The sequence below is a fragment of the Theropithecus gelada genome, chromosome 4, assembly GCF_003255815.1.
Source record: "Theropithecus gelada isolate Dixy chromosome 4, Tgel_1.0, whole genome shotgun sequence".
In the NCBI taxonomy this organism is placed as follows: domain Eukaryota; kingdom Metazoa; phylum Chordata; class Mammalia; order Primates; family Cercopithecidae; genus Theropithecus; species Theropithecus gelada.
In genome coordinates, this window is record NC_037671.1 from 121,997,455 (window position 1) to 122,012,092 (window position 14,638).

General features: G+C 43.1%; 1 protein-coding gene across 1 annotated transcript; it reads right to left on the minus strand.

Annotated features, from left to right (window-relative positions):
- Positions 1-680: 680 nt before the first annotated feature.
- LOC112622653 (endoplasmic reticulum membrane-associated RNA degradation protein-like) lies at positions 681-14,575 on the minus strand. The gene is made up of 11 exons (XM_025382370.1): positions 14,570-14,575; positions 14,296-14,487; positions 11,715-11,883; positions 10,324-10,463; positions 9,301-9,402; positions 8,945-9,034; positions 6,322-6,419; positions 5,403-5,539; positions 4,618-4,732; positions 2,832-2,934; positions 681-725 (listed from the first exon to the last, which is right to left on the minus strand). The coding sequence occupies exons 1-11, from the start codon at positions 14,573-14,575 to the stop codon at positions 681-683; spliced, it is 1,197 nt and encodes a 398-aa protein (XP_025238155.1).
- Between the last annotated feature and the right edge of the window lie 63 nt (positions 14,576-14,638).

Consider the following 14,638-nt stretch of genomic DNA (forward strand, 5'->3'; position numbering starts at 1 on the left):
AGTAAATAATAACAGTATCTGCAGAGTCTTATTAAGTTTTATAAAATATCTTCATATATATATATTGCCTTAAAAACTGATCCTGTTTATTCTGCATAAAAGCCTGGGCTAAAACTTAGTCTTTGATAGATTATATCCTCTGTGGAAACAGTCATGTTATTTATTTATGAAGTCAAATGACAAGTAAATATCCAAATATCCAAATTTATTTGCACTACATGGCCCTAGAGTGATGGAGCGTGCCACCATGCAGCCAGTCCCCACGCAGGTATCATGAAGCAAGGGCTCTAATGGGTGAGGACCATCTCTTTCCTGAAGCTTCGTTCCACATAGCGCTGAGTGGCCTACATGGAAGGCACTGGGCGTGGGCACCAGGCGACGGCAACGTGAAGGCCTGCCTCAGAGAAGCTGCAGAGACCTCTGCAGAAACGCACATGAGTAGGGCAAAGCAGGACTGCCTCCAAGATGAGACAGAAACAGAACACAGAGAAAAAAGCAGCCTCAACCTTTGAGTAGATGAGCCTCCGGGAGGTCGCTCTTGTGGTCAGAGCCCCTGATCTGGAGTGGTAAGTCTGGGGGTGAGGAACAAAGTAAGAAGACAAGCAAGTTCTGGAGCTGACAAGAAGCCTAAATTTCACTGAGGGACCCAAACAGGGAACACACCAAAGAGGAGGGCAGGGTTAGCACCCGAGGCCTTGCTGCCACGTGAAGAGGATGAACTCCATCTGGCAGGCAGCAGGACATCATCAAGGAGGTTAAACGAATGAAGAAAACCATAAATAACTTAACAATATCAGTTTAGAAAATAATCAGTGGGGCCAGGTATGGTGGCTCACACCTGTAATCCCAAAACTTTGGAGGGCCGAGGCAGAAGGATGACTTATGCCCAGGAGTTCCAGATCAGCCCGGTCAACATGGCAAGACTCTGTCTCTACAAGAAAAAAAAAAAATGTAAAAAGGAGCCAGGTGTAGTAGCACACACCTGTGGTCCCAGCTACTCAGGGGGGCTGAGGTGGGAGAATCGCTTGAGCCTGGGGATTGAGGCTGCAGTGAGCTATGATCGCACCACTGCACTCCAGCCTGGGCAACAGAGAGAGACCCTGTCTCAAAAAAAAAAAAAACAAAAAAAAAGAATCTGCAGGACTGTGAGAGTGAAATTTGAGAAGGAGGAAGAATCGTGAGATGAGCTCGGGTGGGCCGAGGAGCCAGGCGGGGCTTCTCAGTTTGGACAGGAAGAGCACGAGGTCAGCCGGCTGGAAACCACCAACCGTGCTGGCCACTGAGTGGACATGGGAGGTGTGGGGGAAACACGAGATGCTGTTGGAGTCTGCAGTTGGTGAGGCTGAGATGACAGAGGGAGCGTCAGAGGACAAACCTGTGGGAAACAATGCCTTTCTGAAATAAGATAAACGTGAGGTGCTGAGGAAAAGTCACATGAAGATATTGAGCGAGCACGAGCAGATCTAACTGCAGAGATCAGATGGGGGTCAGTGAGAAGCAACGCTGGGGAGCCCGGCTCCTGGGCCGTGAGCTCTCGCAGCACTGCTTTCGCTGGGTTCAAAACTTCTCATAGGTTGGGTTTTGTTTTCATTGAGTTCAAAGTATTTTCTAATTGTTGTTCCCCCAGAGATGAAAATGTAAGGCACAGAATTGCATAAGATGTCCCAGGGAGAGGAAACATAGGATAGGGTTGAGAGCAGAGCACTGACGAATGCCTACGAAGAGGGGCAAAAAGTAAAAGCCAAGCTAGAGAAGGAGATGAGAATCCGAGGTGTGGAGCGACTGTGCCTGCCCTCCCTCCACAACAGATCGTCCCGTGGGAAGCTGGGCACTCGGCCACCCAGGAACGCTTCCATGCCTCCCTGGTAGCAAGTGCGACTGAGCTCTGGCCCACGGCCTGTGCTACCTCCAGGAAGTGTCCTTAGAGAGGGGCGTGCACCAATCTTTGCTTTTCCTGCTGGCTGGAAAGCAGATGTGATGGCTGACGCAGCCGGCTGGAGCCAGGAAGAAGTAGTCTCCATGAGGAAGGCCTGACCCTCATCAGTGGAAGACGACACAGAGGGTCTGAGTGATGATGGGGGTGCTGCCATCTCCGCGGGAGCTACTCACATTTGGGAAAGGCAGAAATGCACTTCTAGCCTATTTCAGTCACTGCAGCCATATTATTTCGAGATCTCTGTCACTAAGCAGCAGGATCTTATCATAACTACCAAAAGGAGCAGAAATGAGAAATTCTAGGAGCCAGATGAGGTAGTCTGGAAACTCAGAGACGCTCGCCTCAGACAGGGCAACGGGGGTCAGTGTGGGAACTCTGAGGCCACTGTGTGTGCATGTGTGTGTACACACTTGGAGGGGCTCAAGAAACTGTGAGACAAAGGCTTCCACGATCTGCTACAGGGTTGACACTAACCAAGTCACCTCCAAATCCCACATCTTCCATTTGCAAGATGGAGAAAGTCAAGCTCAGGTTTCAATTAGTTTCCCAAGGTCAGGATCAACCACTGGTCGCCTCAGTCTCCTGGCTAGACCCCAGCCATCTCACGCGGTTACAGTGACACACCATCAACACGGCTAGAGAGAGAATCAGTGCCTACTACGTTCGTGGCATCATTAAGTTTAAAAGACTGTTTGGAAATATTTCAGAAATATCAAAAACAATCATAAACAACAAATATAAATCCTAAAAAATGACAGTGAAGACTTCCACAGTTCTTAGCTAAAAAATGCATTTTAATGTTAAACAGAATAAAATTTTTAAAAACTTTTCATTGGTAACAGAAAACTGTTAATACAGCAACAGTCATCACAATCAGTAATAAAAACAAGTTTACCTCAGCAGTCAGGAGTCTTTGTGGACACCTGTTAAGTGTCGCAAAAACATTCCTAAGTCCAGTTTCTAGTTGTGTCAGCAACAATATGGCACAGTCAGCAAACCTATGAAATTGAAGGGAAAATAGGTAAAATTCCATGTTTTGAAAGTAAGTATTAGGCCAGGTGCAGTGGCTCATGCCTGTAATCCCAGCATTTTGGGAAGCCAAGGTGGGAGGATCGCTTGAGGCCAGGAGTTCAAGACCAGCTTGGGAAACCCCATCTCTACAAAAAATTTAGAAATTAGCAGAGTGCAGTGGCACTGTCTGTACTCCTAGCTACTCAGGAGGCTGAGGCGGGAGGACTGCTTGAACCCACGAGTTCAAGGTTGCAATGAGCTATGATTGTGCTACTCTAGCTTGAGTGACAGAGTAAGACCGTCTCTAAGTAAAAAACAAACAAGCAAAAAACAAAAATAATATTGACACCAACATCACAATAACTGCTGCAGTCTACATATCAAAGGCAAAGAGAAATTATAATACCTGATAATATGAGAAGCAAAACAGAACCAGCTGGGCGCAGTGGCTCAAGCCTGCAATTCCAGCATTTTGGGAGGCTCAGGTGGGCGGATCACGTGAGGCTAAGACTTTGAGACCAACCTGACCAACGTGACGAAACCCAGTCTCTACTAAAAATACAAAAATCAGCCCGGTGTGGTGGTGCATGCATGCCTGCAGTCCCTCATACTTGGGAGGCTGAGGCACAAGAACAGCTTGAAACTAGGAGGCAGAGGATACAGTGAGCTGAGATTACACCACTGCACTCCAGCCTGGGTGACACAGTGAGACTCTGTCTCAAAAAAAAAAAAAAAAAACAACCACACACACATAGAACCAAAGTTTCAAAGTTTCATTAAGTAGTGATTTTAAAAAAACCTTCCAGTGTTTTAATTTTTGATGAACCATTTTTCGTAGGTTCTATAGAACAAAATGTCATCAAAGAACTGTCCAACTCATTTCATTGCTTCTAGAAAATACTGAGGCTGGGCGCAGTGGCTCACTCCTGTAATCCTAGCACTTTGGGAGGCTGAGTCAGGAGGATCACTGAGCCCAGGAGTTCAAGACCAGCCTGGGCAATGGACTGAGACCTCATCTCTAGAGAAAGTACAAAAATTAGCCAGGCATGGTAGTACACACTTACAGTCCTAGCTACTCAGGAGGCTGAGGTGGGAGGACTGCTTGAGCCCAGGAGTTCAAGGCTGCAGTAAGCCAAGATGGTTCCAATGCACTTCAGCCTGGGTGACAGGGTGAGACCCAGTCTCAAAAAGAAAAAACAAAAATGCACATACCAGGATTTCAGTGGGTTCTCAAGGCATAAAAATGAATGAATTAGGGTAATATCCTTTAAGGAACTAAAGACCAGCTCACCAGACCTTCTGGTGGCGACCATACACGTGTTTGCTCCTGAGGAAACAGAAACAGAATGTAAGGACAAAGCTGGCTTATCTCTGTTTCATGGTTCTGAACATGTTTTGTTCATTCTAAGAATTCCAGAAAATATTAAAAAGTGGATCCTAAAAAACAATTCTATCAACTGCACCAAAAGGCCAGCACAAAATGTTTAAGATACAATCACAGGCTGTCCTTGAAGCAACTCTATGAAGGTGTTTTATTTTCAGGTCTGCTCAAGTCAGTTCAGCTTCTCTTCACTCCTACTCCAACAGCAAAAAGCATCGAAAGTGAAGGGCATCAAGAAAGACTGGCCTCCAACCACTGCAAACCACTCTGCCATGCACCCTTCAGTTACCTGTGTGACTTGAACTTGACCAGTGCAACTTCCCAATATGGTAACATGATTTTTAATATAAAAGCAGATTTCATCATCGCTTCTTCTAATACTGAGAGCACCTCATAAGTAACATCTGTAAAATAACATACAGTTTTAAACACAATCATAATGATCAACTGGAAAAAGACAGAAACATGCTGGAGGAGTGATGCCAATGAGCCAACCGCTTTAGGTGGCTGAACCGTGACCCCTGCAGCAGGGGACTTGTTAGAGAGTAGGATTGCCCTGACCAAGGGCCTGAGGTACAGGTGACCCTTGGAAAGTGGGGCATGGACAGCTCTTCAGTGATTTAGGCAACAGTTCAGGGTGGACCAACTGAGCACAATGACCAAGAGAAGTAAAATACATTTTCAGAAGGTGTAAAAGACCCTTGATACTACTATAAGTATTTCTGGTATAACAATCACGAGTACAAAAATACAAGAGATAAAAGGAGGAGAAAATGTACATCATCCAACAGCCTGAGACCACTGCTGCGCATAGTGCATCTGAGGAAGAAAGAGCTTGACTCACACAGCTGCACTTCCTGTGACCCCCACAACAATCCCAGGGCATGGTAGGAGGAGGCAGGGCTTTGGGTGGCAAAATGTAGGAGGTTCTTCAAGCAACTCTGAAAGCCACCCGACTACTGAAGAATAACTACTTCACCCCACCTAAGAGTGCACCTCTTAATGCTGTTTACTGACTTTGCAAATATCTACGCAGAGCTACATTAAGGAAGAAATGTGAAACGTAGTACTTACCAGGAAAAACAATCAAATCCTCAAGGTTTGTAGGAGTTATGAAAGAGCGATGTGCCAATGTAAGTTTAGTTTTTTGAAGGTAACTCTTCAGTAACTGACCCAATCCTGCTGTCAACAGCATCATCATTGAACAGTATCTAGGGGAAATACCATAGAGATCTGTTACAAAAATGTACTCAATCATGCCTATAAAAAGCTTCACTGTGAAAAATACAAATTTAAAATTAAGAAAGCAAAGCACCATTAAATTGCATGAAACTGGCTGAGCACGGTGGCTCATCCCTGTAATCCCAGTACTTTGGGAGGCCGAGGCAGACAGATCACTTGAGTTTAGGAGTCTGAGACCAGTCTGGGCAAAAAGGTGAAATCCTATCTCTACAAAACATACAAAAAAGTTATGTGGGCATAGTGGCGTGTGCCTATAGTCCCAGCTACTGAGGAGGCTGAGGCAGGGGGATCACTTAAGCCTGGGAGAGGAGGTTGCAGTAAGCTGAGAATGCACCATGGCACTCCAGTCTGGGTGACAGAGTGACACTCTATCTCAAAAAAAAAAAAAATTGCCCAAAATTCTCCAGATGTAGGAATTAGGCTGTGCAAGAGTTGGAAGGCACAATAACACCACAGAAACTCTGATGAAGACCCTAATGAAACCTCAGGGTCTTCCACCCACCCAGGACATGAATGGCATAACATCCTTCTGGTGTCGCCCCTGAACTGCCTTTGGGGTGTAAGTCACTGAAACCATAACCCGGTCATCACTCTGGTGACTACACTAGTAATACTCAATTTCATCTTCAAAATCTTATCTCAAAACTCACTCATGTTTCACAAAATCTATTTCTTTCTCATGAAATTCAGAATTTAAAAAACTCTTTGGTAGATCCAGAAAAGGAAGAAAATTCCTTCACTTGAAACTTACTTTGGAGGAACTTCTTCAGGGGACGCAAACCCATGCCATAAGACGTTACGCAGGTTGAGACCACACGGAGAGCCAACGAAGACTTTTAGCACATTCATCTAATCCGGTTAAGGACAGCAAATCATTACATAGTTAATTATTATTGAATTACTGAATAAACTAATATAATATGAAGATAATATTTCTGCTCTTTTTAACTGACAGAGCCAACAGTTTTGGCTAGTATATAGCAGTAATAATAATAAAACCAACACTGAGTGTTTAATATGTGCTAGACACATTTTATATGTATTCATCAACTCACTCATCCTAAGAACAACCTACAAGGAAGGTACTACTATTATCCCCAGCATCTAGGTGAAAAAAATACAAGCATGGAAAGGTGAAACCAAGGTCTCAAAGGCTACAAAATCAATATGGGGGATAAGATCCAACCCAGGTTATCCTGCTTTAATAAAGTGCTTCAAATGTGCCTGACATCTAAATAAAATTTAAAAAGACAATGATATGACAAGCAGAAACATATCACTGTATTAAGCAGCATGCAATTGTATGGTTAAGCAGAGGCAGCAGGGGATGCCCGAGCAGCATGACTCCAGGCTTGAGCCTCCACTTCCTAGCTATCTGACGTGAAGCCCATCACTGATCCACCCCACCATCTATTTACAGAGTGAAGAAAACACCCAACCAGGGGTCCTACTTAATGGACTACAATCATGCCATGCCCAGAGAACTGCTTTGGGTTTGAGGCACCATACTTAGAAGAAACTCAGAAAATAACGGAAGATGTTCAAAGACTAAAAGAACTTAAAACCCTGTCATAGGAGAAAGAATAGTTGAGCCTCCAGAAGACTCGAGAAGGAAGTGAACACTGTATTCATGCATGTGAAACACGGCTGCTGAGAAGGGAATGTGGATGCATTCTGACCTTCCCTCAGAGGGGAGACCCAAAACCAGGAGGTGGAAATGATCAAGAGCAGTTCTACTGAATGTAGGTACGTTTAACAAGCAGTTCTTCTATGCAGCTTCAGGAGACCTTTTTGCTCTACCAATAATTTATGAAATATTCATGGTTCACACTATCTGGTCAATCAGATGTATAAATGGCAGTGACCAAGTAAAAGTACCTGGCAGCTGAAGGGGCCACAAGTGGGCAGAAGGCCAATCACATATAAGCAAGTACCAAAGAACAGATCAAAGAAACAAAATGTATTTAAGAATTCAGTGTAACAGCCGGGCGCAGTGGCTCAAGCCTGTAATCCCAGCACTCTGGGAGGCCGAGGCGGGCAGATCACGAGGTCAGGAGATTGAGACCATCCTGGCTAACATGGTGAAACCCCGTCTCCACAAAAAATACAAAAAACAAACAAACAAACAACTAGCCGGGCGAGGTGGCGGGCCCAGATACTTGGGAGGCTGAGGCAGGAGAATGGCGTAAACCCAGGAGGCGGAGCCTGCAGTGAGCCGAGATCAGGCCACCGCACTCCAGCCTGGGTGACAGAGCGAGACTGTCTCAAAAAAAAAAAAAAAAAGAAAAAGAAAAAAAAAAAGAATTCAGTGTAACAACAAAAGGTTTGCACTTCTTATCTTCATTCCAAGCTCTCCACAAAAGAAAATGATCTTTAAGCTGACAAGCAGTAAAGACCCACAGAAATGAATGGAAAAGCTCCACTGAAGACAGATTTCTTTACTCCAAAAATCATCTGGCAGCTTCCTGGCTTGGCAAGCGCAGCTTCCACATAAGGCTCTCCTGGGTTTCTTCATCTTGACCCTGCCTCACTCAGTTGCATAAGGATATTCATTAGTCTTAAGTCTCTTGATCATGTGCCCTTTAGGAGATTTTAATATAGTATGTAACTGCATGATTTTTTTAACATCTGAATTTTTTTTCCACTGTAAGTTTAAATGGTTGCAAAAGGCATAATTTCATGTTAAAATTTTCAAATAAAACCATATTATCACTCATTTAAAGGGTTAAAGTTGTATTCTGGATTATTATAGTTAATAATATGTAATTGATCGAGGCAACATGCTTCACACTGGCCCTGTGGTGCCCGAGTTACTCACACTTGGGATAGGAAAGCTTTCTACGAGCTGGACGAGGGGCAATTTTGAAAGGGAAGGTGGGAAGGAAGAATATGCTTGAATCACTGATACAATTTTTTCCTAAAGCATCATCAATTTGGGAGGAACAAAAGCATAGCATATGTGAATTGTTGTTTTGCACTTATTCCATGATATGGTTTGGCTGTGTCCCCACCCAAATATCAACTTGAATTGTATCTTCCAGAATTGGAAGATACAAGTTGTGGGAGGGACGCAGGCGGAGGTAGCTGAGTCATGGGGACCAGTCTTTCCTGTGCTATTCTCGTGATAGTGAATAAGTCTCATGAGATCTGATGGGGTTTATCAGGGGTTTCCACTTTTGCTTCTTCCTCATTTTTCTCTTGCTGCTGCCATATACGAAGTGCCTTTATCTTCCTACCATGATTCTGAGGCCTCCTCAGCCATGTGAACCTGTAAGTCCAATTAAACCTGTTTCTCTTCCCAGTCTCGGGTACGTCTTAATCAGCAGCATGAAAACGGACTAATACACTCCATGAGTTTAGATGAACAAGCTTACCACAGACTGCCCGAAGACTTGAGCAAGTTCCTCAGATGCAAGCAGATCTCTTAAAAGAAAGGGGCATTCCTTCCCAATCAGTAAAAATACCTAAAATTCAAACAAAAATTGTGTAATATGAGTCAATAAACATTAAAAACATTATCCATGAAGCAACTGTTTGTACAAATGAAGGGTGAAAAGTACTTAGACACCAATCCTTTGATTTCATAATCATTCAAAAGGGAAATATTAAAAATGTATACCAAATGATTTTATGTTATAGGAAAATAAGAAATCTGAGGACAACTGTAAAATAGCTTAATGTTCATTCAGACAATTTAATGGGCCAATAATGGAAGAGTTCTCGCACTTACATCACCCAAGGCTCGTTCCAGACACGACGTCAGTTTCATTAAGCTAAGAGAAATAGCGGGAGATTGTAGACTTTCCAAGGCATCAAATATTTCAGGAAATAACTATTTAGAATAAAACATATATTAGGATGTACACTCCAAAACTACTTCTCAAAGTAACATTATTTATTGAAATTCAAACCTCGAGAGATTTCAACTGCTATATTTTGTTATTTTCAGCAAATAAGTAAACATTTTCTGTATAATTATATTGCTTAAAGAATCAATAAAAATATTTTAATAGCTAAAGAATTCCTTGAAAGTTCTTTATTTAAACATTTATTGAAAGCAACAAATCTGACATAATTTAAGTGGAAAAGTCAAGCATTTCGACCTCCATCATGTTTCTCCTTTTGATTTGGCTGAGTCCTCAAACAGATACACACAAGGCAGCTCATCCTGCCACTTAAAAGCGCTAGTACAAGGGGGACATGATGATTCCTTCACTCCAAATTCAAAGCAGAATTAGACTTGTTACAGTTACTGCTTTACTGTGGTCATTTAGTGTGCCCAACAAAATGAAGAAAAACTGACCAAAAAAACAAACGAAAACAAGATTTTGGGTTGGGGCCCAAATTACCCATATTCCCTTCAGTTCCCCATTAACAAACCAAGTATCCCAGCTCTGGTCTCCAGGCCCGGCTGTCTTAGAACACCTCAATACCTCTCCACAGGGCCTCTTATTCTGGAGTGGTCAATTTTTCTTCTATCCCTGGACGAGCACTATGTGCCAAATGTTAGCTCTCCAACCGCTAATCCTGTGATAATGAATTCAAAACCTTTCTGTGTTCCAAAGGGCATGTTTCTCAGCTCAGGGTTTGGAGACCGGGCATAACAGCCCAGGGTTTTCTTGCAACCCTTGACACTTCTTCACAGCTGGAGGGCCTGGAGATGAAGGAAGCCCCTTTAAAATTGGCAAATAATAAGTCCTCTAAGTAGTATTTGCACAGTCTTTTATTTCTAAAGGTTGTTCAAAAGCCAAACCTCTGGAAAACTTGTCCACTGGAACCACGGTGCATATCGAATTTCAAATTGCCCCTTGGTCAAAGATAAGAAATGTGAATGGACAGCCTCACACACAGGGCCAAGCAGCCTCACGCTTCCCCAGTAATCCAGATCCTGATCTTAAAGGATAAGAAAACAAATTTCAGCACCATAGCTCCATATCATGTGATATAAAATACCTATATCATCAAAGAAAAAATGCTTTAATTATAAAATTTCCAGAAAATCAACAATTAGCTTATCATTGAACATATGATATACTTTTACATTGTTGGAAATAAATCACATAATGCTTATCAGGTTATGAAAGAAAACTATACTATCAGCAGAGAATTTGGAAAATACAAAAAGTTTCAAACAAGAGAAAACTATTTTTGTCAATGTCTTTACCTGTACATAAGAATACAGAAAACCAGGCTCACATTGTGTATACAATTTTGTAACCTGTTTTTTTTTTAAGTTAAACCAGGCTCACACTGTATACACAACTTTGTAACCTGATTTTTTTAAGTTAACGTTATTAGACTGAGATTTCTAATGGCAATGAATTGTTTTAAATGTATTTATCATATGAAGTTTTTGTTTTAATTTTTTTTTTTGATAAGTTTGGCATTAACCATCCGCTTGGTTCATCATCAATAAATACCAAAGGGTAATTACAAATACAAGCCCGTCCTATTTTTTTTCCAACTTAGCTCAGAGACTTTTGTATCAGATGAGCCCCCTCACTCTTTTGTACCACTGCATAATATTCCATTATATAAATTTATCATAATTTACTGAACCAATCCCCTACTGCTTGATGTTTGGCTGTTTATTTATTTAGCTGTTACAAACAATGCTGCAAGGAATAACCTTGCACAATCACACTTTCATATCTGTATCTGTCTTAAAGATTCCTGAAAATGGACTGCTAGGCCAGAGTATGTTCATTTGTAATTTTTATAACTATTATTAAATTTCCGCATCTATATCTCTGCTCCAAAGTGTGCAAGAATGCCTAGAAGACATTTAAAATAACTGTATAATCTATTACTGGTCATTTTCTACCCTTAATTTATATGACTCTTATGGAGAATCATCTCAAGGCCCTGAGATCTACATCATCAACAGTCCACCAGCCCCTCTCTGCCTCCTGACACCTCCTCTGCAGAGGAGGTTTTCTTAGCCCAGCTTTCCATTAATTTCTCCATGCTTCTCTGTACTCATCCCTTCTCTTTTCACATTAATTTCTGTTCTCCTTTGGAGTGAGGCCTGTATTATAACATTATCTAACAAAAGGAACCAGTGGTCAGAAAGGGGAATTTTACAGGTCAAGACATTTTCAATGGAACAGTTATGAAAGTTTGGAGTACAAAGACAGCACAAACCTGACTCTGTGTAGCTCACACAGTCTGTGATTGTTTTCCAGCATACTTCACCATTCTGAGTAACAATGCTATTGATATCACAATTTTCTCTGAGTTGAAACCCAAGATTACAAATTATATCATACACTGAGGGAGAAAGACATGTGGTAATAGGGTCCCCTATTAATACCTAAAAAAAATAAAATAAAAGGCACTGTTTAACTGAAAGAAATACAGAGTATTATATATTTAAGTCACAAGAAAATTCTCTAAGAACTGAGTGCACTCAGGTATAGTTGCTGTTAACATGCTTTCTGGATATCATGAAAGTTGTATGATTAAAACATTGTGATTAAATATTAAAGATAATTTGGCCGGGCGCAGTGGCTCAAGCCTGTAATCCCAGCACTTTGGAAGGTCGAGGCGGGTGGATCATGAGGTCAGGAGATCTAGACCTTCCTGGTTAACACCGTGAAACCGTGTCTCTATTAAAAATACAAAAAAATTAGCCAGGCGAGGTGGCGAGCACCTGTAGTCCCAGCTGCTTGGAAGGTTGACGCAGGAGAATGGCATGAACCCGGGGGGCGGAGCTTGCAGTGAGCCAAGATCGCGCCACTGCACTCCAGCCTGGGCGACAGAGCGAGACTCGGTCTCAAATAAATAAATAAATAAAATTTACATAAATGTTCTCAAATATGATAAAGGTTTAAAGACTTAAAATGATCAATCATAATATTTGCAAACTGCTCTGCCTATGGGGTAGCCATTCTTTACTCCTTTACTTTCTTAATAAACTTGCTTTCACTAAAAAAAAAAAAGAAAAAAGATATGAGTTCATGGAAGCTGAATGTATTTTACCAACAGAGCATTATTCCTCTCAGCATTCCTTCACTATCCTAGAGTTATCAAAATAAGCAGTTTTTTTAAATGGGGAATGGGAGAGCAGAAACCAAGTATAATGAACAAGAAGGAAAAAGAACCCCGCGTACCTCTGACTCCCTAAACGGTGTTGGAGAAAACCACAATGTCATCCCAAAACATGCCTCTTTGATATAAAAACAACAACAAATTGGAGCTGAAGACAAGAGGCAGCAAATGAAGGAAAAGCTCTCTCTCCTCCCCCTCTTCCACCCAAACACAGGATATATATTCTTTACTGGGGATAACTTTAGACTCTTACCAGACCAGAGAAGGTACCAGAGGAATGTGCAAACAATTTTTACTCCATCAGTTTTCAAATATGTATCTACTTTCCCAGTTTCTTGCCCTTTGAAGCCTGAAACTGCTCTCCTGTGTCGTTTCTCTGCAAATCTATAGTTCTTTGTTGAAGATGGTATACAAATGTAGTTCTAAGCCACCATTTCAAGTTACTTTTCATTGAGGTTTATCCCTTGTGATGTGTACTCTGTACATTAATAAACCTTTTTCTTATTAACCTTTCATTTGTTAAAGGGGTCACTCTGAACTAACATGGGCAGAGGTAAAGTTTCGCCTTCCCTGCCATGTAAAAAGTAGCAAACCGTACTGGTTTTCCATGGAGATTCAAATAAAATCAAAATCCTTACGACTATCCCACATGACACTAAGACTATCTATAATCCTGCAAAGAAGTCAAATTCAGGATCCAAAGCTGAACCGAGGCTCTTTATTTTGGTGTGTCGAGTTAAGGAGTGGCTGTGTTGTGACAGTCACAACTAACTCTGGGCAGCTTTGTAAAGTGGAAACTGATCAGTCTGAGTTCCCTGGTCCTGCTCAGTATCAGTTGCCCTGTTTGCTCCTCCTGTCCCCAGAAGTTGCACTTTCCACTCTCAGCCCTACTTTTTGAACAATCCCAGTAGGCGCTAACAATTAAGTCATCACTAAAGAAATCGGCATGAACTATTTTTGAATGGTGATTGTCACTCACATCCTCCATTGGGCTCTATGGGGCTGGAACTCTGCAGACTACACTAGGCCGGTGCTTTGGGGCTGGACTTAAATTTGAATCATTCCTCAGTCTCTGACTACCTCTTGCCTTGGAAAACTTACTTTATCCGAATCTCAGTTCTAAGTTAAATAAAACGGTGCCAGGCTGCACCTTGTAGGACTGCAGTCATCAGATTATACATGAAAAGCATCTAGCACATAGTACTCAAAAATGGTAGTTATCGTTATCATTATTTTGGGAATGGGGTCTCGCTGTCGCCCAGACAGGGGTGCAGTGGCGCGATATCGGCTCACCGCAGCCTCCACCTCCTCGGCTAAAGCGATCCTTCCACCTCAGCCTACGGAGTAGCTGGGACCACAGGCGCCACCACGCCCGGCTCCGCTGTCGTTACTGCTGATGATAGGTGTTTGATATTTAATTGCCTCAGGGAGGAAAAATAAATAAATGTTTATTACGAGGCAACCAGATCTCCTGACACGAGGTCGGTGAGGCCGTCGTGATGAGTTTCATAGTGACTCAAACGGTCTAAAAGCGATGAAAACAAATCTACTGTCCGAGTGTGGACCCTACAGGCAACGACTACGAAACTGCGCTTCTAGGAACGAGGCCACGGTCAGGTGAGAGTCCGACCTGCGGCTTTCCGCACCCCCGCCACCGCGCACAGCCCTCCCTGACCGTCCGCCGCGTTCCAGTTGAGGGCCAAGAGGCGACGGAGAAACCGAGCCCGGCCCCGGGACGCCGGCAGGGCCCGCCAGGCGTCTTGCAAGGCCGAGCGTCCGATACCGCCACAGAGGCCAGGGCCGCGACGGCGCCAGCGCCCTCCAGCGCGGGACCGCCGGTCACCGCAGGCGCGTGCTCGCCCACCCACTCCGCGTAGCCGAACACCACCCAGCCTGGCGCTGCCTCCCTGCCTAGCTCGGGATCGAACCGGCCCCTGCACCCGCCCTACCTCCATAACTTCCGGTGCCCGGCTGCGGCGCGCATGAATGACGCAGGCACCTGCGCGCCCCGCCTCCAG